Consider the following 24956-nt stretch of genomic DNA (forward strand, 5'->3'; position numbering starts at 1 on the left):
TTTGTTTTTCTTGCAAGTTTCACTTTATTTCCTCGATTAGTTGTCTAATTACCATGATCAAGTGTATTTTGCTGCTGACCGACTATTAATATTATTTGAAACTGTCCTCTATTACTGCTACATTTCGTTCACTTCGTTTTGTTTTCATCATGCGTGTTCGCTTTTGTTTCATTTGCAAAAATTATTTGCCCCATTATGTTCATCGTTTGCTTTTACATTACCTATTATTTAAAGAAATTATAATACATGTACAATGTTTGCGCAGTGTTTCGCACGACAGGATGTGGGACATTCTTTTTAGGTTTGTAACAAAATAAAGCCAAGGAGGGAAGATCTTTAAAATAACTTTTTTCTTAGAAACACATTTCGTTTCCTTTGTCATTTTTTTTACATATTACAGAGACAAGCACTTTAGTGCGTTGTTAAAAAAAGGACAAACGACTAAAGCTTAATGCAGAAACCAACCAAATTGCTTTCTTCGGACACTAGTCTCAGTTTTTTTAGGGTGGCAAACGGCCCCTTCACACGACTAGTCCTTTTCCCTCTTTTTATGCGATCAAAGCTACACATCTCTTCGAGGAGTATTGGCATACGTTTGCTTTCACTGTTTAGTATGACAACATTCAACCATCCAACCACGACAGTACATTATTATTTCCCTAATATCAAAGGCGCAGTTGCACACACACGCGAACGTCACTGCGTCACCACGTGCATTGTATTACGTCGATCACGGATAATACACAGCTACGGATTGTGGATTATAGCTGGTTTTGTGTATGTGAGTTTTACATCTTTCCATTAGATACGTTAGCATATGCATGGATGCGTTTACTGCAGCAGTGCAACACAGGGAAGATATTGGTTGGTTTGCTGTATTACTTGGTTAACTATCTATAGTATAGTATCAATTGATAATATTGTTTTTTGTGTTGTTTTGTTTCCATAATAGTGACTCTCCGTTTGGCTATTTGAGTTACAGTTGCTGCAGGAAAGAACTGTGAATTGTATCATTTTTCAGTGCAATTTTTTCACCCATACTGTCGCCTTACATTGTTTGGTATTGTTGTTTTGTCAATTAAGTATTGTGTCAGTGTTTCTAAACTGTGCCTGTCGACTAAATGACACACTGAATCGATTTAACTGCACATGAAAATAATCCATCGAAAGATGTAGCGCATATGGATAGGTTTAGATTTGTTTGTCTTTTGCACCGATTTCTGTTCGAGATTTAGATTGAGAAGCCCATAAAAGCAACGTAAAAAAGTTAATCCTCGAGGAAAACAGCAAGCATTAGCATAGCATTAGCGAAACAGTATTTTAGAGATATATTTTAGTCCTAAAAAGTGTAATGTAAAATGAAAAATTTGAGCATTTAATGACGGTATGTCGCTAACGAGTTATAAATTAGTTTTACTTTACACACTGGTTAGTAGCAGGTCGAATTTTAGAGAGTGGTAGAAGAAGATTTGTTTATTAAAAGCATAAACGCGCTTTAAAGCACACTAGCAACAGAAAAAAAAACATTTCTTAAAGCTGCAAACACAATCCTAGCGAAAAGGTTTGCCAAACCTTCTGCCATGCTTCAATCTACCAATATTCATTAACGGCGTGAACATTTGAGCGATTTTGTTTGTTTTTTCTGTTTGTTTAATGTAAATAGTCGCTCTTGAAACATCTACAGTGTAGCAAGCATAAATGCGTTACTTTTAGCTTTTTTTTTGTTTTGTTCCTCTCGTTGCGTTATGCTTTTTTGCCACAAGCGTTTTACAAAAATTTTTTTTTTGCTTAATTTTTGTTTAATTTTAAGTGTCTTTTTTCTGTTTGGAGTACTGTAATGGAGTACTGTAACCGTCGAAAAGGTTGTATATTTTTCTGCTTTCTTGCGCTTTCCTAATATGAAAACCAATTGCAATTGATAGAGTTAAATGAAGCGTGTTTTAATCGTTGTGTAGTGTGACAGAGAGTGTGTAGGAATCTTTTACCCATGAACGGAAAGGCAACGGAAATAGTTTGCTTCCAATTCTGAACACATGTTGTTCGAATACGAACAAAATTTAAACAAAAAAGGTATTGTTGTTCAGCACAGGATGATGAACAAAAGAGAAAAACTAGCTATTTTTCAACATCCTACTACGAACGATCTTTTCTTCTATGCTACCGTAACGAACAAATGCGACTATATAAATGTCCAAAAGCAACAATGCAGCAAATGAGCTTTCCAAAAATCACTAGCCGCCGAAAGACGTTTCTATCATGTGAACAGATCTAATAGCCGATATCTGAGTCGTTAAATGCATATCGATTTTCAATTGTTGGGAGAAGGATATTATGATATCATTGCATATCAACTGTGTCTTCCCACCAAGGAGATATCTTCAAAAGTGTTCCGTTACGTTCATTTTGCAATATACTTGAAAAAAAAATTATAACTACCTTCAACTCTCTACCTTGTTTCCTTCGTCTGTTTGGCATTCTCGTTTGCATTTTTGTTTCATTCATTGTTGCTACTAGTTGGCAAATGACCGACTGTGACTGTTTCTATCTTACGGCTACATTGGTGTAATGCTACGTTTACAAAGTTATTTATAAATTGCATTATATTTCTCCCTAACTTCCACATACTATTTCTTCTTTTCGTGTGGAGGGCGGCGCTTGCATTGCCTACAGTCGCTTTATTAAGCGTTTTATTAGAGGAAGATAGACTGCCTTTGCTCTTACGTTTTGATATACCCACACGACGGTATTGACGTTTTGATTTTCTCTCACAAACACACCGCACTCCTGAACCAGCGAGGGTAACGACGTGAGATGCTTCCGTAATTTGTCGATCGCGCCCATTTTTTCAGTGAAGCATATTATTATTCGAAAACTAGGACATGTAAAAAAAAGTACAATAATCTATACAGAATGTTTAGAATGTATGCGCAACAAGTGAACCTCGCCATTCGATCACATCATTGATCGGGGTAACCACATCCTTTTCTTTAGCAATGCTTATCTCTGTGTATAAATAGTGAAAATTATCTTTGTACAACTTAACCGGAACTTAACGATACGCAGTGTTTCCTCCAATACAACCTATAATATAATCTCGGATATAAATGTCTTCTTTCGTTCCCGACCATCAGTGGAGCGATCACACCTTTATCAAATCAATGTTCGCTCCACTACCAGCAGTTGTTCTGTTTTGCATTGCAAAATAAATACACCGAATATCAGGCTAGATCGCAAAAAAAACCCGTCTTTGTTGCACCGATTGCAGTCCTCCTTCGATTGGTGCTCGATCCTTCCATTCATCCCATTCTACCGGTTGATGCGATTATATCGAATTCAACTACTAGAGCACTCACTGGTGGTAGTTTCACCTGAGTTATGAAGAGATGAGGATGACTTTGTATGTTTGCTGGAAGAATCGCCCTATCGGAAGAGGCGCTACACCTTGTTTCACTTTTTCTTGCCACCACCAGCCGCCACGCTCTCCTGATGTCATGCGGACGTTTCGTTCGTTTCCTGCCAGCCCTCGCTATCGTCGTCGCTCTCGGAAGATTCCGACTCGGAAAGCTCGATGGCAACGCGCCGGGCCAGAATCGACGCCACATCATGCAGACCCTTGTTGCGATCGTTTTCCTTCGCTTCGTGATTTTGCTTCTCAACCTTGCGCAGTTTAATACCTGTGAAATGTTGTGCAACATACACGTACATTAGTGTAATGAACGGTGAGTTCTGGAGTGGGTATTTGAATAAAAATTTACCGTCACGGATGGCCTTCATTAAATCGCTGCGCGGATCATCATAGGTTATCTTCTCTTGCGGAGGAATCTTCTTCAGTTGGTGCATTTTCGGCATATTGTACAGATCACCGTTTGCCAGTGGAGCCTTGGTAGGGCTTAACGGTCCGTCCAACATTGGCGGTGGTGGTGGTGGAGGTGGTGGTGCCACATTTGGTGGTGATTGTTTGGGTGATAGCTGCAGGAGGATGAGGAAAAATAGTTCAAAATATTAAAAGAATGCAAACAAATCATACATACATACAAATATTAGAATAAATGTATTTTAAATGTAAAACAAGCTCAAATAATTATTTAATTTTTAATCCCAAACGACATTACCAATCCTTCATTTTAACATTAACAGGGTAATAGTCAGTTCTGCGTATACCAGCGGCTGCAAGGAATCCTGTCAACATACCAACTTTTTTCATATTGGTCAGTTTCATAAAGAACTGCCGGAAAGATAACAATCACAAATTTCGCACAAGCCGAATCGATACTGCTTAGTTAATTTAAACGTATATTTTAACAATGGTTTTACATCTAATTCTAGTGGATTGTTCAGGATCCTTTTCAATATCTAATGCTTTTTGCAAAAAATGTACTGAAATATACTTGATGTAGAGTAGTTTAGATACTTAAGAGGTTCTTGATCGACGAAATCGACAAACGAAATATCGGTGAGCATGATAAGAAATTTAAATAAGGGAATTAGACGACAATATGAATGATGAATACATAAATATCATTCAGCAACACACGTAATGTGCCACAATTAATTCGATATCAGGGAGTATACAAACAATCAGAAAACAATTGAACATGACAAGAATGAAAGACACGAATCAGGTTAAGGGAATGTGCTTAGTTGTCACAGAAAATACACCTGCAGACGAGCAAACAAACCGATCCATTGATTGGGTACATAACTGTCCCACAAACGACTTACCTACCAACGTAAGGAATCAATCGGAAGAAGACGGGGAAAGCAGACGTACGAAGACGGAGCTATTAAAGAGAGCTTTGGACTGTAATGTGAAAGCTCATTAGCCTTAGCACCGCAAGCAAAGGAAGCGAATGTTTACAGCATTGCTAACGACCGTAACTATCCACAGGATGAGGATGCCCAGGGTAGAAACGACACACTTACCTGTTCCGGTATCGGTGGCGGTGGTGGCAGATCGTTCATCGACATCTGGTTCAGCTGCATGTTGAGATTGTTCAGGTTGTTTATCTGCTGGTTTAGTTGGGCCAGCGCAAGCTGATTCTGGTCCATCATCGACTGCACGACGACGTGCTGGTGTTGATGTTGCTGCTGCTGCTGCTGCTGCGAACCGGTCATGCCCAGCTGCGGTGATCCTGACCGTGAACCCGATCGATTCAGCAGCATCTTAGCGGCAATGTTTGTGCCACCGTTGCTCATACCATGCGGTGGCGATTGCAAACCTTCCGGAATCGGTGGTGGCGGTGGTAGATTATCGCGTCCGGTCGACAAACTGCGGCTGCGCGTCGGTGTGTTCGCGTTTGAGGCATTCGGTGTGCCACCGCCACTGCCGGACGATGGTGGTGCCGGTGGTGGCTGCGATGGGCGCGATTTCGACCGCGAAGGTGTGCCGGGTGCGTACAAACTTTCCTGCGACATCTGGTTCGCACCGGAACCGTAAATCGATGGATTACCGTACTGGTCGTATATTGGTTGCTGTTGCTGATACATGCCACCGCCCTGCTGATGCTGTAGCTGGGCCGCCATCTGCTGATGCTGATGGTAGCCACCTCCCGGTGACGGTGGTGCATAACCACTGCCATCAACCATTTCGTTCGGTTGCTGATAGCTTCGCCGTAGTTCGATGGAGTTCGGACGGGCTGCACCGCCGCTATTACTTCCGCCCATAGCGGAGGATGAGCGTGAATCGTAGATCATGCTTCCGCCACCCGCCATCGCACTGTTGTAAATTGCCTCTTCCTGCGAACCGATGATCGCGTTCGGTGTGCGGTAGATGACATTATTTGGCATCAGCGTTTCACCATGCCCGATGGCACGCTGGCGTTGCTTTTCCCGTGTGTTATGCGGTGCACGTGGTCGCTTCTTCTGCCGGCCACCACCATCGGCGCCACCCTCGGCACGCGGTTTATGTACCTTCTTTCCACGATCGTGCATCACACGCTCCGTATCTTTCAACATTTCCTGTCGCCACAGCTCGAAGAAGTAATTCGGATCGGTGTAGAACTTGAGCCCATCTTTACCATCATCTCGATAACAGTTCAGCTTATCCAGTGGCGGTGGTTTATCGCAAGTCTAATCAAGGGGAACGAAAAAAAACCAACATACATTAGTTTGAAATGTTCTGTCAATGCGTAATGGGCTCATTAAATCACTCACCTTATACACCTCCAGCATTGCCGAAGGCATCGTCGCCCGGGAGAAGATCTGCTGGTCAAACATGGTGGCACTTTTGAAAGCCTTCTTCATCTGTATGTCTTGCAGCGATACCTCCTCAACCGTGCTGTCCAGCTGGGTGACCTTTATCGCGAGACGATCTATACGCGCCTGGAGCGAGTTGGCCCGCTCGGCCAAACCACCCGCATCTCGTGCCAGCTCGCCGAACAGATCTTCCGCATGTTTCGACAGTGACGATAACTGACGGACGATATTGGTGAGTGTCGTGTTGGTTACAGTTTCCAGCTCGGCCGGTAGCTCTTCGCGCACGTACACCGACCGTGCAACGAACACCGGCTGCACTAGGCGCTTCGGTAGCGGCATCTTGTTGCGTTGTCCAGTATCGTACCAACGGGGAGTATTCAATTAACTACCTCTCGTTGTTGGTTTAACTCCACACTACTGTGTGGATGATCGTGGCGGGTGCTTTAGCCACACAAAATCGTAGTACGTGTGGTGTGCCACTACTGCACAGGAAGCACTACTTTCGTCAACACCGGTAGTTAGTGATCCCGGCTTTTAATGATACCGCGTTCGCCAACTCTCCCACCCGGTTTTTCTTTCTCCGACCCTTTCCTCCGCAGGAAGAGTTTCTAATGAAATTTCCACCGCACGGATGTTGATGATTGGATCACGTACTGTCCTACATATTACTACGCACGTGCAATTCTGCTACACAACAAAAACCTGGAAAGAAAAGCAAAATAGAATGCAGAAAATTATCACAAAATGAACGATGATCAGGTACGCTATTGGAGGTGAAAATGTTTCCTCGAGTGAAATCGAACGCCATACATTATGCGTTCGGTTTTGATGTCTAACTTATATGGTTAATTATTTTTCCGTCCCGTACATTGACGTTTATCGTGCAACCGGATGTTGCTGATCGTGATCGACGATCATCAACCGGGCGAGCCGCGGGCAGTAAACATCGATGGCAAGATGGTGCGTGCGCTGCTACAAACATAAACGAAACGTAATCTAGGTCTCCTCCCTTCATCGCACGGTGCACTTTCCTACTGAAAACATTATGTTGAAGCACCGCAGGGTGGAAGTGGGTGATTATGCTAATTGAATACTGTCCCCATGCGTGGCTATGTTTTTTCTCGGCATACGGGATCAGCTGTTTAATCACATTGCGAAAAACAGGGGACCAAGCCAGTGTCTAGTGTTTATCTCGCGACAGGGTGTGATACATGCAAATCACTGCGGGCGTTGTTCAGAGTTCCCCTGATACTGCACCGCCGCACCTCATAGTATGAACAACACTGTACATATGTATTCATACTTCATGAAATCGATTCAATTATACCATACCGGGAGCAAGAGTAAAGAGAATAAAACCTTTTCGTTTTGGCTTGCTAAAGCTTTTGCTTTTCCGCTGCTTCTTACAGACATAATGTACGAACAGTAATGCAAGATAAATGAAATAACGAAGTACGAACAAGATGAATATGAGATGATGACCGTAAACGGTTATTTTTCAATTTAAACAGCAATGTTGTTTCCAACCGACTTTCAGTTTGACGAACACTGCCTCCGCTTGGCCGCCGCCGGCATCACATTGATACAAGTGGAACATATGGAACCGTTTAGCGCGGTATGTTTTTCTCTCTCTCTGATATATCTGAAGCACATACTTTTTCACAGACAGATTTTTAAATTGAAAATGACAATTTCTACTGTAAGAAATAATTGTGAAGCTAAGAGGTTGCTAAAAATAAATCTAAAAACTTTCCCGAAAAACTATCCAATTGAAAACACATGTGTAAAGACGATGTGGAAACGAATGAAAAGTATTTTTATATTTTTTGTTTTCTCTCGCAGCAAAGATCTATTTTTTAAGACAAATAATATTCTTCACGTAGATATTACAAAAAAAATCCAAATACGATAGACTGTTATTTTTAGTTGAAAATAATTTTTCAACAACACAAGCAAGAAACCCTTCAAATGAATCTAATTATTAAGATTGTTTTTATCGTTAACGATGGAATTAGTGCCGCCACGAAAAGAAACCTTCCTTTACTAGTATATTTACCCCATACAACATTGCTACATACATGCTACAAGAAAATGGGGGAAACGCCTCTATCGTTGCAGCTTTATCTTTTTGCGCCGACCGATAACTTGGAATGCGAGCAAAATGTGTTCCGTTAAGTAGGTTGCCCCCGGTGTGGAATGCTCGTCGACGGTTCGCGACAACAACCACCACAACGGACGACGAGGACCGTCTTATGCTAGTGAACGCGAGAGAAGAAAGCACACGCCGCACTGGGACGGGGCTTTCGGTAAAGGCACGTGATTAGAGAGAAACCCTGTGGCAATAGTGACGGCGGTCGTGGCTTCGTGTCCAACACAAAATTCGTACGGCCAGATAGGTTCCGTATCTTGTCGGCAGATTATTGTGGCATACCAACCCCTCAGCGGTGCTACGAGACCAACCAATATAGAGCAGCTGGGAACTGTTTTCATTTTGGTTTTTGGTTTTCGAACTGTGAGCTCCACCGCGCCCTGAAGCTGTAGGGTAAGAAGAAAGCACTGCTCTGTAGGGCAAAGAATCTGAGGCACGTAAGCACTATCTTAATATGTGGGATAGTTGATAGGAGACCACATTAAGAAATTTACCGTGACAAGATCATTTCTGAACTGAACGTGAAACGAGATAAAAGAGATAATGCTTGATTTACAGGAATTTTGAGTCCAATTGGCAAAGTAGTGATAATGTTTGGTTACTATTGTAGTTGAACTAGAATGTGTCCAGGTAGATCTAGACTAGCTTTACAAGCTGTAATCGACTTTGTTCAAAGTTTTCTCGAATAATGCACAGAAAGCTTTGCAATAGATTAAATAGCCTCGAAGAAAATTGAGTTCCGGTTACAAAAGTCCCAGAAAATACGAAGAATTCCAGACATGCAGATATTCGACGACATCCAGTTCAACTTGAACATAATCAAAAACATGGTTCCAACTTCCAACTTTGAATTTCTATTCCGCACAGCTTCTCAACATTTTTGACGTAAGACTATTATTATCAAAGAATGCAATAAACATTGAAGAGGATAATAAATTAAGTCTTTTATTTTATCTGCTTGTAGATTATGTTATAGATAAAATAAATTTAGTATCATGGGAAACATGAATAATGAGCACACGTAAAACGACAGATATTAAGGCTAACATGATAGTTGTCATGCATTAGAGATATACCTAATTTAGAGAATCACATTTCCTTTTCATTCTACGATTGAATACATAAGCGGATGTCTTGTTTTGATGGCGATTGCGATGAGGTTGGGTTTGTAAATTACCTCATCGCAATGCAATGGGAAATTGCATCTTTAACACCTTTTTTCTAACACAATTGCACGCGGGTTCCTTCCCGGTTAAGTGTATCTTAGTTGGATTCACATTTTTTTTCTTGTATTCTCCACTCCCAACTGTACATCTCATCATCATCGGCAACTTCTAGCCGATGATGTCATAAAGATGTTTAATTGTTTGCATATTTACACATTCATACTCGGTACCCGGCCAGCGACGCAAACACAATCCATCTGCACTTCTGTGTACTGTATTAGCCTTCTCCGTGCGGAAACCCACCCAATGCACTTGGCGATGATCGCGCTGATCAGTAGTCGAACTAGCGAGCCGCGACTCGTCTATTCGTGGGGCCCGTTTCGAAAAGCATTCCTCATCTTTCATCATAACGACCGAAAGCTGGTAAGCTGCGAAGGGCTATTAAAATGATACTCTCCAGTGAACACAAGGGACCCTTAATACGTACACACGCACGCACAACAGTATCATTTGCACCGTTTGCCGACCGCTTTGTGTGTCGGGGACCTTTGAGTAAAGAACCGTGCCGCCCTACACCGCTCCACTCTGGGCCTTTCTGCAACCGTCTGGGGTTGTGCTCACTGGCGCACCCGCGTAGTAAATCAACGGAACTGTGCGCAAAATACTTGAAAAAACTCTTCGGCAGTGTATGAACACTTTCTTTCAACAGCCGCCGTATGTCTGTGCCGGTTCGTTTCCGTTCGTGCTTTGGAATCTAGCGAAAAGGAAGTTGGAAAGATCGTTAAAAGGGTACACTTGGGGGTCGAATCCCGTAGGAAATTCTCACTGTTTGCTAGTTGCATTGAGATTTTATTACTTCTCGGTATGAGTGATCATTTCGCTTGCAGCAGCCAGAATGACGATAGAAGAAATTCGTTTATCTTATCTACTTTATTAGACCGTGCTGAGATTTAGGTGTTGGTGGAGGTTAAGAAGGGTTAAGCTATATCAACATAACCTACCCAGCATAGTTTAAAATTTAATGAAGGTCATTTCAAACAGCAAACCATACATTTCTAACCATTTAATGATCAGCTTAAATGATGTTGTTTAGCTGCAAAGTGATTATTAAAAGTTGTTAATATGCATTCGATAAATGAATGATAATTTTTTTTTTATGATAAAAACTCTTTTTTTTTGAAAGATGTAAAACAATAAACATTTCATTTTGTGGAACGAATTTGTGAAGTAAAATGCAATAAGACACATCTACCATTGAAAATTCCTAAAACCTTTTTTAAGAGAGTATCTAAGTTTTTTAAGTTGATTAATTAACTGAGTCATAAACATACCAAAATACACAACAAGATTTATAGGCGGTTTTGGAGTTCAACTGGCAACGTTGGAGGAATTTCCAGATGTTTTTCAAGTTGAACAGGAAAATGTCAAATGATTCCGATTTTCTGGAACTCTTACATACTTAATTAGATTCTGATTCAAGTTTACTGTTAAAAGAATTGAGATATATAAACATATTGACATATTCTAGTTCCACTGTAACAGAATCCAGAATTTCTTAAAATTTGTAACTTGAACGAGAAACGCTGTAATATAACCAGTAGAGATATTTCCCAATTTTATGTGCTTTTCTACATCACTACATTTTTTTTATTTCAGACATAGTTATAAATTAGGCATGCTTCTAATTGTGTGCTAAAGACACTAATGTTAAGTGAAGAACTCACTAAGGAGATGTGAAGATAGATGGAATATGTCTGCAATTTCATTAATCATAAACAATAATTGTGCGAATCCCCTAGTGCGATCCGATCGATGGAGAGGATCTATGACCATTTTTTCCCTTTTAAAACGAAATCCATAATTATGTTAGTTTTTCCCGCAACCGTGTAGAACCGTTGATGACGAACTCTTGAAAGACATTTATTCTCCTCACTTTCACAATAATATCTTTTTGCTATCAATCTCTAACGCTTTTTGACCCGTCCCGATCGGCAAGCAAGAAGTAAGCAGTTCGTTCCGTTGCCTATAAATTAAATCAAAACCCATTCGCGCGGCACATTTCGTTGGTTGCGTTGTTTGTCCTCCCTTTTTGGCTGCTGTACGAAGTAGTGGAATTAGAACGCACCGGGATCGTGATAGGAAATTGGTGCCAATACCGCTAGCGGAGAAAGGTTTCGCTCCCTTTCACTATGAAACGAAAACCATTCCCGTGGGTCTGAGAGTTTACGAAACGAGCATCAAACAGGATGCCAAGGCTGGGTTGTTCTGCGTTTATCCCATGTACCGACCGGGCTTACGGCGATTGTGGATACACTTCCAATTCGAATTTGCCATTAAGATGTCTTTTTGTTTTTGTTCGGCTTTCTCCTATCGGTTTGGATTATTTATGTTTTGTAGGATTATGAAGCTCGTACGGTGGTATGATCCCTTCGCATTACGTTTCACACCTTGAGCATGGAATTATTATTGCAGGGTTTTAAAAGGGTGACTGCAAAAAATGTTTCCTAAAACAAATAAGAGATTTTTGTGGCTGTTTTTATATTAGAACTAACAAAAAATACTTTTAACCCTGAAAGGATCAATTCAGTAAATTCCTTTTGAGCCAAGATGCAAGAAAATTCCAACATTATTTCCAACATAGTCACAGGTCGAAACATGAAAAACACGAAATACCTCCCATCTAGATTTCATCGTACATACGGATCTTGTTTTGTAAACACTGGACCATTTATAGACATCCATAAAGCTGAAGCGCTTTCAAATTCGATGCTAAATTTCTCCAGAACTCTCATCCATTTTGACACGCGACTATGCTTGGCTTTTTACGTTTTGATGGAATGCGATCCGAACGACACTGAATGTTTGTTTTAGTTTCCATTTGTGATAGAATTTATGACTGCCGACAGTAAACAATGAATAATGTTTAATGGCGTTTGGGTTTTCCTTTTTACTAAGCAGCTGGAACATAATCACCATTTACTAAAAAGGGAATTGTAATTTATTGCTAAATGTACTGTGTTTGTTTGAGGATTTAAGGCACTATTTGGATCATATTTTAGATATTGATTTTAGGTTACATCTTTAATCTTAAAGTCGGAAGTAAGTCTAAAGTACTAATTTTAAAGAGATATTAATCATCAAATTGAAGAAGAGTCCCATGATCTCGTAGTTAAGTATTGTAAATAAGATCGAGATTTCATGTAGATCGATACCTTTATATTAAGGACTTGATTATCCAGACACATGACGATAAAAAAATGATTAAAAAATAAATATAATTATAAATATAATTATATAAAAAATTATGAATTTTTGACGTCCATAAATATTTTCCGTAAATCGGAAACTAACTACTTAAGCACACATGGCACAAGTTCCCCCCATTTAAGCACAATTCACATACAAATATCGTTTGATTAACACCGATGACGTAAAATTAGGAGTGATGATCATTCTTCTCGTGTACCCAAACTGTTGCAGTGCACTGTGTGCATGTGTCACCCGAGAACCGGATGGACATTGACAACAACGACCTTAATAAACAGACACACACACACACACACATGCGGAAGTGGCCGGTTATTTTTCGAACTTGAAACGCAATCTACAAAACACGCACAAACTCAATTTGAAGCTTCTCACACTTCGTCAACTGTGGCACAAAAACCAAGGGGTTGAGCTCCTGCAACATTCCATGACCACATTCCAGTTAACGTACAATATTCTCAACCTCCGTCCGATGACAACATTCGCTAGGTGGGGAAAGAGCATCTGCTCTAGCCGTAACCTGCACCCGGGCCACCCGGGGAGTGTGCAACACGACAATGAAATGCAACACGACCGCGATGATATGGTGGACGGCGGCGGTGGGAAACCGTAAACCCAAAGCTCGCGATCAGCACCGACAGCTCAACCTCAAAATGTAAACAAATCGGTCTCGCGCCTGTCACCGTCGTTGGGTTCCGCGTGCTCTCTGTCTCTTCTGTTCTAAAAATTCAGATGCACTTGTTCACCGGTGTGTGTGGAGTGAAGTACGGATTGAAAGGTTTTGGGAATAAAATTAACAAACTGCATTTTGAGAAAGAGAGAGTATTAATTTTTTTAATTACTTCTTTTTCACCTACGAGACAGTTTTTTATTCCATCAATATAACCCCATTATATGCAATAAAAAAATTACCTAGCTTCATTCCAAAAACATTGCACAAATTGCTGGTACGGTTGAGGATGACTTGCGCAACGCATCGTTTAAAGACAGAGAGACTACGATTTTATGCGAACGCTACCTCGCGGCTTTAAAAGGTTGGGAAAGTGAATTTAGAGTGAACGGCCTAATGATTTTCAATGTTAAAACGCATCTACCAACCGTCTGGTGCATCGATCCATATATCGCACGTGTAACATATGGTCAGAAGAGCGCATCGTGCATCAAAAAAAAGCTCTGAATGTATTTCATTGATTCATTCAAAAAAAAATTCTCTGCTCTGATTCATTGAAAAAAAAAATTAAACAAAAATTTAAAAATTTTAAACTTTTGGACAACATGCATTCAATAATGTTTCTTTTCCTAATTTTTAAAGTCTAATAACACCGTAAAACATTATACTAACGTCATAATCAAACTTCCGGAACATGAAATCCCTTAAAACGTTCCCTCACACATACAAGGTTTAAATGTATCGTTAATGTTTGCTGCATTATAAACCTTTAACACTGCGGTCCCAATCCCTATTCCTCACACAGTCGTTCACCAGGAGTTTGAGGTTTTATAAATTCATGGATCATGCCTTATCTTAAGGGCAAAGCGTGAGATATGATGCGCGCCCAAAGTGCACCCAGCTCTGTGACCTTTCGTTGCTTGAGTTGATTGAACGGCGGGGACTGGCGGTATGAATGTAGACAAAAATATCTCATTCTTCACCAACACCACCGTCTCGAGACGGAACAAAAAGGTTTGTAAGGGATGGGCGTTTGTCCCTTGTCTGGAAGGCTTGCACCATTTGCGGTTTAGCTTCGTTTGGTTGCATATTTATCGCGAGTATGGTAAATCAATTATTTTATTGTTTCTATTTTAGAACTTCATCAGTAAAGTTCAGCACTGTGGCACTGCATTTCTATCGCTCTTTTCCCCGTCAAGTACATCCGTTCCATCGTGCAATGAAGGCGACGTCAACATAATTTCATGCATCATTAAGTACGAAGCACCTTCTCCCCACTTATTGGGGGGGATTCGCAGCACAGGTGTGTGTACGGCGGTGTTTGTTTCTCTTCATGTTCGTGTGCTACAAAAATGTCAACGTAAACGCGGTAGCACAACATGGTTACACACGGGCGAATGACAAACAAACATTTTGGTGCATTCGTTTTTGCTGCTTGCGATAAACACAAGCAACCAACAAAACAAGTGCTTTTGTAAAGCGATACTGTGTAAGCATTAGCTTTAAAACATTACATTTGACAAATTGTGTGTGTAACGGTCAATATGGATTTCTGAGCTCTGAGGAGGACCAGTTTTGGAAGCGTTAAGACATACTGTTCCAATTTTGTTGTAAGGATTCAACAAATGCAACCCTCATTACAAAACAAACCATATAATTACATTACTTCTCTTCTTTCAAGTGCTACAACAGGTGCACTAACGACCAACGGTTTATCTTTTGGCCAGAAGAACTGCATCTTTTGTTACAATGAACTTCATGCACCCAAAACCTAATCGTGTGCACTAATCCTATTGTGAGTTTTTCTTTGTCAGCCAAACATTCCTAACTGCATGGTTTTAGCAATATTCAATTATTCTCTCTATTCAAACACGCTTTCTATTAACTTGTAAAAAAAAAGCATTCCTTTGCTAATGTACTCCAACACTTTCTACGCTTAGGAAACGATTTTATTCATTATTTATCTAATTTCCCATGGCATGGCCATTACCTCGCCAAATGTGAAACAATTAGTTGTGGCGCCGGTTGTTAGATCAATTGAAGTGAAAACCACAATACAACTTTCCATTTCAAACACACAAATTACTTCCACTTACTACCGCATTGTACTTTAGGTTTGTTTACCTACCATTACGCCCTTTCGTCAGAAACGATACATATTGGAATGGCGAAAGAGAATTTTTGGAAGTTTATGTTTTTTTAAAGATTTAAATGCAACAACATTAGGGTGTCTATTAAGATTATTCACCTCCACTGTTTGCACAGTGGTAATAAATCATAATGATGAATGGTCATATAGTATTCCGATACGAAGATTAGAAGATCAGAAAAATCTCATAAAAAAATTAGATTAAACAGATTGCGAAAATCTTTGAATCAATCTGAATGTTTCAAGTTTGATTAACAATTATATCATTTTACATTAACAATTAATTTTAAAAATTAATTTTCTTCATACATTTGTATATTTTGCATTATTCCTGTAATCCTTCAAATCTCAAATAATTTGAAGATGCAAAGGAAAGCTAAGATTGCAATTTTTAAAGTGTGGTAGAATTATCGCACCGCTGATGGCCTTTTACTCATTATAATCTTGGGCTCAACCCCCGGTTTGTACCCAGGGCTTGATTATCAGCTGACGACGGAATTGTATACAATTTGCCAAAAGAGAGGCCCATAAATACTTGTGTGTTTGTGTTTAAAGCATGACGGAATTGTGCTATTCGTGCTAAATAAAACCCCAATGCAGTGCAGTTCCCTTCACAGTTAGTAATCTGTCAAGAAAGAAACCCCATACACGAAATGCAGTTCTGAGTGCATTATTCTCGTTCCCCACTGAGAGGGAGAAGCGTTTTTCTTCCCCTATTCTGCCCCATCACAGTTCCGTTTTGTTGAAAGACAAAAAGGTTACGGTTAATATTTCACACGTTCCAGCTCATTACACTTGCTAACTGTTTCACCTTCAGGAAGCTATGAGCAAACGTAGGAATTTCTTATTTCTTCCCCTTCTCGGTTGATCATTCGATTTAAAATGTGCTGTTGTGTGGATGACCTTGGTGACATACTGAGTGGGTAATTGAAGGCAACTCTGGGTGCACACAATCAGGACGGACAGTTATTTTAACTGCAGCAATACATTATTCTGGACAAAGAAAATAAGCTGCACTTGTTTCTCACTTATGAAAAATCTGAAATAATCTAATGAAAACAGACATAGAAAATTTCTCTTTTCTTCTACCACACAATCATTTCCATTACCTTTAAGCGAACTGATTCGACATTCTTCAAGCACATCGTGTGTGGTACAAGTGTATTTCTTCGTGGCACATAAACACACGCAATCCAGATGGTGGATGCAACATGCATTAATGCAAACTTTAGTGACGTTTCGAGCAGATCCACCATTAAGACATTAACCGAGTGTATCATCATCCGTTAAACAGAGGAAAAGCATAAACAAGAAAATATACAACGAAGCCAAATGAACGGGAAACTTAAATAAACCAGCCACATCGTGTCTGGGGAACATATGAACTGTATCACTCCAACATTCTTTTCCCACATCTTCTTACTGTTCGATCGACATCACTTCAATGTTGGAATAAAAACAAAACATAGCATAATCATACTGTTGATTATGGGGAAGATGATGTTGCATTTGGAAACGGGACCGACGGTGACCATGGGACGACATTAGTTTATTTATTTTGATTTCCTTCTTTTGTTTACAGGAGTTTTACATGCGCACAATACCCAAGTAATAAAGCGATTACCGTTGGATATTTGAAAAAAATAAATACTTACTATGAAGGGTGTCTGCTGAAAGTACATGTTAGTCAAAATATCGACCATGGAATGAATAATATCTGAGAAAAATATCTGAGAATATGAATATCCTCAGCACACAACTATCATGAGCTTTAGGGAGAATGGGGGAATGGCCTTTTGCTTTGTTTAAAAATTATCACACTGTGGACTTATGTGGACTTAACCATCAATTAACATACGTGTATCAATTGCCAAATAGAAGACAAATTTAATAATCTAAACCACATCCAGGGAGGCCACTCAAATCAGAATTTTAGATTCCCGGTTTTTTCCCGGTTTTCTCCCGGTTTTTTCCAAGTTTTTCCCGGTTTTTGGCGGTTCGCTACACTTAGTTTCTCGGTTGTAAATAAACATTGTGCGGTAGTTTAATGCCGAAGTTCTTTATCATATAACATTTAACCCAATTCCATGCAAATGGCTACTTTGGTAAACAAACCGATTTCGATTGCTCATTTCACCTCAGGGCTCCAGAAATTAGGTTCAAGTGTGTAAACCACAATCGGGTTTCTCTGCAACTTTAGAGTCCTGTAACTTGTTCATGCGTGATTCAATTTCGATGCGTTAATCTAATAAAATTTAAATAAAATCTTCTAGTTTCAAGTTAGTATAAGCAGTTTACATGTTTTGGTATTTCAAAGTTGACATCATTTTAAAATAAATGAGAATTTGGGAATTATGGGCATTTGAAGAAGTTTAATCAAAACTAAACACAATAGGTATAACATTAACATCCTAAAAATGTTTAATGAAAGGAAATGTTTCACGTGATGCTAATTTGTCAAGGTGGGGCTAAATGGACAGAGCTATGGGGCTAAATGAACCGAGTTATTTCGCAAAATGTGCATTAGTATTCATGCAATATAAATGGACTAGCGAAACACTATGAAAACATAATAAGTAAGACCGATAGGACTTTCGATTTAGTTCGTAAAATGACTAACGAATTCAATGGTCCTGTTTGTATAAAAACTCTGCTTGTTAGTCTAGTCCGTCCTTTCCATGAGTTTGGATCTATTGTAGGGCACTCATGTTCCGAACTATGCATCAAAAGAATCGAAAAAATCTAAAAATACATGTCTAGGTTTGACATAAAGATACTGACATGCACTAGGACTGGAAACATTAGAAAATCACCGTAAAAATGCCAAAATCATATTTGTTGCAAATTTATTTGAGGGAAAAATAGAAGCGCCTCAAAAAATATGTACCTGTAAGTACATGGATGGCCAGGCCGTTTTGTTTGAATAAAAAACCTCTTCAAATTGTACACTTTGACGATTAATTCGGTATTACATGAAAGAAAATTTACCCGGTTTTTCGTAGAAATTCCCGGTGTTTTCCGGGTTTCCCGGTGTTGCACATCAATTACTAAACGCTAAAAATATTGAGTGTACAAATATCCATCCTTTTCCTTGCGTATCCACGAGAACTATGTATAATTTCAAATATTGATTGTATAGACTTAGAGGCAAAAAATTCTTTTAAAAATAGTAATTCAAACGAATCAGCTGCATATGATTCCATTTCCAATTGATTGTTTATTTATTCGAAGGAGTTCGCAATATAAGACATTATTCTGTTCCCACCAAATGCACAGCACGATTTTCTGTGAGGGAATAATTCGCTTTGTTATCCATGGAGCTATACATATTAGTGATGTGAAAAATCCAGTTTTATCCGGAGTCGGAATATTCCTACTACAGGACATTCTGCAGTCAGCTCCGGATCCATTCGGAAATTTAAAGGATATCATACAGAACGACGAAAAGCACCCTTACTAATTTTCCGAAAACTAACTATTGTAAACTCCTTAAAAAATGTTAGAAAACCTTTCTGAAAATTGTTGAAATAAAGTCGTGGAAGACAATGGAGCTCAATTGCCAGAAGAACCAGAAGAATCATATTCGAAACATTGAGGAATACTGTGGAAAACTCCAATTCGAATGGTCTCCAGAAATACGAAGTTGATTCCGAATTCTGTTGGAGTCGAGTCCGGTTTTGCAACTCCGGAATCGGAGTGGATTTATGATAACGCTCCGGGGTTCACTAATAGATATTGAATGATTTCAAAAAAAGTTCTGGATTATCCAAAAGATCCAATGTCGTTCTTCTTTTTGATGTATTTGCCTTCTATGGTTGTTGGCTTGACATATTAATGAGCTTACTAGAATTATTAATAACACGTGGACACTGTATTTGTAGCAGAGAATTTACCAAGGGTCCAAATAAGATTCGATCCCCGGTCTTTGGTGTATTAGACCCAAAGTCACAGCTCTGAACATGATTGTAAAACGAACAGTAAGCCATTTTTGCCATACCCAAAAAATCACACGACATGACGTTAGTGGACAAATCATCCCAAAACTGCGACAGAAAATAAATTGGAAAAAAGCCGTGTTTATTTTCCCGCGGGACACTCGGTGTGCGGGAGAAATTGATTCTTTTTCTCTCTCACACTATTTCGTGGAGGTGAAATATTTTCCCCACCATTGTCATTGTCGTTCGCGGGTTTGGGGATAGGTGTGAATTTTCCACCCCATGGTAAACACACAAAGACCCCAATTTCTCTCATTACGCTCCATATCTAACTGAAGTCAACGTGTGGCCACCAACAGGAAAGAACAATTGAAATTGGACGGATTCCCTTCAATCTTCCAACACCTTTGCGTACACACACACACATATACATTTGTCGTGTATATTTTGTACTTTTTTTGGGATGTTTCTCGACCTTCTTTTACCGGTTTTGGAAGTTTTTGATTGTCGTAATTTCGAAATTCTATTTTTTTGTCTATACATTCGTATAACTACTACCAAACAGTAACCGTTATGGGGTATAATAGACGGTAGATTAAATTGGTTCCTTTTGCGAAAGTGGTTCACCCCCGGACGAAATGGGAAATGAGGTGTCGCTTTTTTGTTGCTTCCGCGTAAACATTTCGTACACCATTAATATAGGGCTGGGGCGGTGCCAAGATCAAGAAAAGCCAAATAATGATCATTGCATGATGAGATTAGGCATTGCGTGAAACGCGTGAATGATTTTTTTGTTGTTTGCATTCCCACATGTGCCGCACACTTGTGTTTTTTAGAAAATGCTTCATTAAGCGCCGTGAAATTGTACAAAGGGGGTAAAACAGGAAGGAAACGAGAAAAAAAAACAAAAAAAAGGAAATATAACTGTTTGGTAAGCTCTCTACCACACAAACACACACCCCAGAGTTAATTCCGTTGGTTCTGAAAATAATCGACGACACGCAAAATAAAACACGCACCCTGTCGGAGAATCCACTTGTCGTTTGAGTTCCTATTTTTTATGCCATTGCGATGAGAAATTGAGGAAAATTTGGGACCTCGGATAAAATAAAACTGATGCCACTTCAAAAATCCGTTCTCGGGCAGGCTCTTCGCATATACTGGGCGCAATAATTGCCATCTGCTTAAACGATTGCTTGAAACAAACTGAAGTGAAATCGTTCCTGGCTGAGAATTTTAAATGCTATCCATAAGAACGGGGTGGGAATGGGTTCCGAGTTATTCAAAAGCATTTTAATTGAAAAAGTAAATATTGAAGATGCTCTAAGCATAAAAATAGTACATAATTTATCGCCAGTTGTTAAAATTTATCAACAAAAGCTCAAACAGGAAATTCCTTATAGTGCTGATAGAATACCATGAACATCCCAAGGGCAACTGAATAACAAAATGGTTAAAAATCCCGATATATATTACATTGAAACACGTAGTAATTAAAAACAGATTAAAACTTTAGCATTAGAAACAAACCCAACGGCAAGAGTGCGAATCACTCGTAAGTACTAACCACACTGCAATTACCTACTCCTTCTTATCAGCAACATGGCGTTTGCTTTTCGCAAGATAACACCTATCTTACTCACCACCGTACAAAGCCGTGGCAAGTTGTGCTACAAGTAGAACTCCCGATAGCAATTTTATCAACAAACTGCCTAAGAAAACCCATACATGCTTGGTACAACTCTACGGTGAAACGCACTATTCCCATTCTTAATGCAAGATAACAACACACAGACTGCTCGGTGATATTGTGACTCAGTGCCTTGGCCTTTCTTCCCTTTCCCGGGGGGCTAGTAGGGCCACGCTGATAATGCTCTTGTCTGTACGCCTCATTTTTTCTTCACACAGGGAATAAGCAGTTGGCAGATTATGCACTCAGCCAATCCAGTGCTGAAGCAACTCAAACCTGAAGGGGATGATTGTGCCTTTCGCGCGCACAAGCGAAACTATTTGCACCATAGACGCCATGTGGCAAAATCAAACGAGCGTAACTTCTGGTCGAGGCGTAACAACATGAAAAATGGCGTATAGTAATGGAGGGTTGTTTATCTATCTTATGAGACATGCTAAACAAAACATTGTATTTTTTTAATATTACTAAAGTCAATAAAAGTAAACATATTCTCAATTGTAATAAACCGTCCACGTTTCCTATCAGTAAAGAAAGGCACAATTTTAAATCAACCTCTCTTTGCAATTGGCAGCCTGCATATTTCGATTGAAACAGTTGCTCTAATTGGAGGTCACCAGATAACCATCTATCCTTGATTTCAATTGCTGAGACCATTACCAAACCCAGACGGCAACAACCAGTTGAGTGAAGGAATCATTAACATTTAACACGAACATTATTTTTTTAAACCAAGTCTTGAATATCATTTTTTAAATTATGATAGACTATTCAAAAACTGCTAAGCGGCAAAAAAAAACATTTTTTTTGATGCATTTGGAGATCATCTCTTTTAAGGAAACTATTTTACCATTTACAGCCTTTACCAGTACCAGTAGGTGGTTTCATTTTGGTTGAACCGATTCGTGGCCTAAAAATGTCAGGCTGCGTGCCACGACCTGCCTACGTATGAGAGGCTTCTTTTCACCTTTTGCCATCGTTAAAGACTTCATGCGTAAGCCGTGCTTCTAGTGTGAAGTATTTATGCTTTGCGGCTTAGTATTAGGTGCTTCTTTGCAACATGTATTCCCGGTCCCGAAGAAATTATCAAGGATTTCTGTGGATTTCCCAAGCTAAACGAAACTTTGCTCCTATGCCTATAAACCTAAAATGGAATACATATTCCATTATTACTTAATGCATTATTATTATTTCTTATTCAAACCCGCAGTATATGGGCACAATGTCAGACGATGAGCTGACTCTTCAGGAATGTTACCTACTATCGTACGGCATAAGAAAAGGTTCTTGACATTCTTTGCGCTACCACATTAAAATTCTTCACGCACGCCAGCGGTTGGCTCATAACCGGAAATGGCCAGCACCGTCCGTGATAAAACAAGTTAAAGTGTTTCTACAATTGAGAAAAAAATATTTAGAACCAAACCTAACGATACTTACATTTTCCCATTGTCCACAATCATGTGGGGCGTTGTTCTCGTTGTAGTGAAATGATGTAGCCAAAGAATCCTTCTGATGCTGCTCGACGAAGGGAATGTATCGATAACAGAATGATGAGTATGCGTTATTTTTCACTGTTTACAGGAAGCAATTTCTTTTACTTTTACTTTGAGAACAATCACTCACACAAGTACACTTTTTGCGAAACAATCGCCACCTGTCAAAACGGCCGGTTTTGACGTTTGGTGTTTCGATTTATTTCAACAACTGATAAGACGAGACTAGCAGGCCGGAATTCACTTTTTCCAGCTTCAATCGGATCCGTTCTCTTTCTTCACACGAAACATCCAAATATGGCTCGAGATGCTCTTTCCTTTCCCTTTTTACAGACCCACTTTCGCAAGACGGCTTGCAATGGTGGAGCTGGTGGTTTTGGGGAAGAAGCTGATTTCCGGTTTTCCGGTCGATGCACAATTAATAACAGACTCACTTGAACTTCGTTTCACACAGCACTCCGTGGTTGTTGTTGTTGAAGGGATTTGTAGATTGAGATTTTTCAACACACTTTTTCGATTTTTAAACACAAACCTAGGAATATAGGATGAACATACACAATCATCATTTAGCACATATCACGTTAAATATACATAGCACAATTGGTAACACCAACAACAGCGCGATTGATAATGTAGCAATCCGCATGGGACCTGCTTTGGCTGTTGTTGATGCTAATATTGTTGTTCTGGCGTGTTGCTACGGAGCTGTCACTCCTTTTGCCAGGCAATGATAATATTTTCCTTCCGCACGCTCGCTCTGCAATCCACTTTTCCGTTTCGCAAAGGCTCCTTCGTTTGCGTGCGCAACAACTTCACTGCTGTCACTACCGATCTGCTTGGCAAAGCGAAATCTTTCTATGAGCTGGCTGCCTAGCAGAATTGAATGGAGATGAAAAAACAGCACGTCACCGGAAACTTCTCACAATAATCTTTATACGAATGCATGATGTACCCAACAGCGACAGGAAATTGGGACGAATCCGCGCATACTCTACGCCCAATTTGGCGCTGAGACACCTCGATGACGACACATACAGACGAGAGACAAAAAGCAACACCCACCGTGCACATTCACCACGAGATCACGGCAAGCCGGATTTTGCTGTTGCTGCAACTGCACGTCGTCGGCGGAATGATTCACGGGGCGTACAGTTCCAACTGAAACGAGACCTTCCACTTCCAGCGAAGAATGCGTAATGCCGAATGCCGTACAACGTACCCAACAAATGGTATGGAATCGGACGGATGGACGGTAACGTTGTGGTGTGTTATATTATTCACGATATTTCCTTACTTTATACTGCAAAGCTAGAAAAAAAAACGCCACCATCAACAGATTCGGTGCCCCGTGGACACACCGAGCACATACAAGGGAGGGATCGTAATTCTTACCGACTACACATCAACCACCTTCGCCCGCAAACGCACGCACGGTATCTTCATTTATGGGCTTGTTCCTTGCGACGGAAATTGCAACAACGCTCGATTGTGCATCAATAGGTGATGCTAATAATGGCGAAACTGTTTTTTTTCACAAAACTTATTAACCACGGGGACAAAAGAGATACGCACCCGATGCGACCTCCTCTGAGTGATTTTCCTTTTTCTTTTCTTTTTGCTTTAAGTCATCGTTTTCTCCCTCTCTTCTTGTGATTCATATGTAGTGATGGCTGTGCCGTTGACGGTGCAGTTCCATTGAATCGATCCGCTCCGATATATTCGAAGAAAAATCCGTTCCACTTTAATTTCGAATGTAAATCGTGTTTAAAAAATTTTAAATTTATTCATCGGTGCGAAAAAAATTAAAAATATATCAGAAAAATTACTTTTGTATTTTTCAATACAAAATAAATAAAAAAAACAACATGGTGAATGTTCTTTATGGTCCCTCTATTTATACCAGATTTCATAAAGTTCCGAGTGTGCATCAGGTTAGCTCATTTTAAACATTCATTGACAGTATGGGAGTTTAGTGCCATGAACAGATTTTTTTCACAATTGAAACATATTTGTTTTAATTGATTAAAATACTTATTGAATATGGGAAATTTAGTTAAACAATAAGACAAATTAGTTTTGTAAACCACTACTTTGAATTGTTGATAAGAAAAATTTAGCTCCTGGCGACTGATGATCCCAAAAGTCATCAGACAGGAGAAGCTTGACAGAAATACTGGCATCGGTACGAAAGTATTTTAAGTCATTTAAGTAAAGTAAAATCGATTGGTGCGCGAGCAGA

At 39.7% G+C, this 24956-nt stretch overlaps 1 protein-coding gene across 4 annotated transcripts; it reads right to left on the minus strand.

Annotated features, from left to right (window-relative positions):
• Positions 1–24438, minus strand: LOC125762433 (wiskott-Aldrich syndrome protein family member 2). Of its 4 annotated transcripts, XM_049424523.1 has the most exons (7): positions 24110–24438; positions 23780–24025; positions 22662–23249; positions 6154–6897; positions 4924–6069; positions 3756–3969; positions 1–3674 (listed from the first exon to the last, which is right to left on the minus strand). In XM_049424523.1, exons 4-7 carry the CDS (start codon positions 6532–6534, stop codon positions 3490–3492), a joined length of 1926 nt encoding a protein of 641 aa, XP_049280480.1. In that variant the 5' UTR covers positions 6535–6897; positions 22662–23249; positions 23780–24025; positions 24110–24438; the 3' UTR covers positions 1–3489. The 4 variants fall into 4 exon arrangements, with proteins under 4 accessions (XP_049280480.1, XP_049280481.1, XP_049280479.1 ...); XM_049424524.1 differs by lacking the exon at positions 23780–24025 and having other exon boundaries at positions 24290–24438; XM_049424522.1 differs by lacking the exon at positions 23780–24025.
• Between the last annotated feature and the right edge of the window lie 518 nt (positions 24439–24956).

Source organism: Anopheles funestus, chromosome 2RL (assembly GCF_943734845.2).
Source record: "Anopheles funestus chromosome 2RL, idAnoFuneDA-416_04, whole genome shotgun sequence".
NCBI lineage: Eukaryota > Metazoa > Arthropoda > Insecta > Diptera > Culicidae > Anopheles > Anopheles funestus.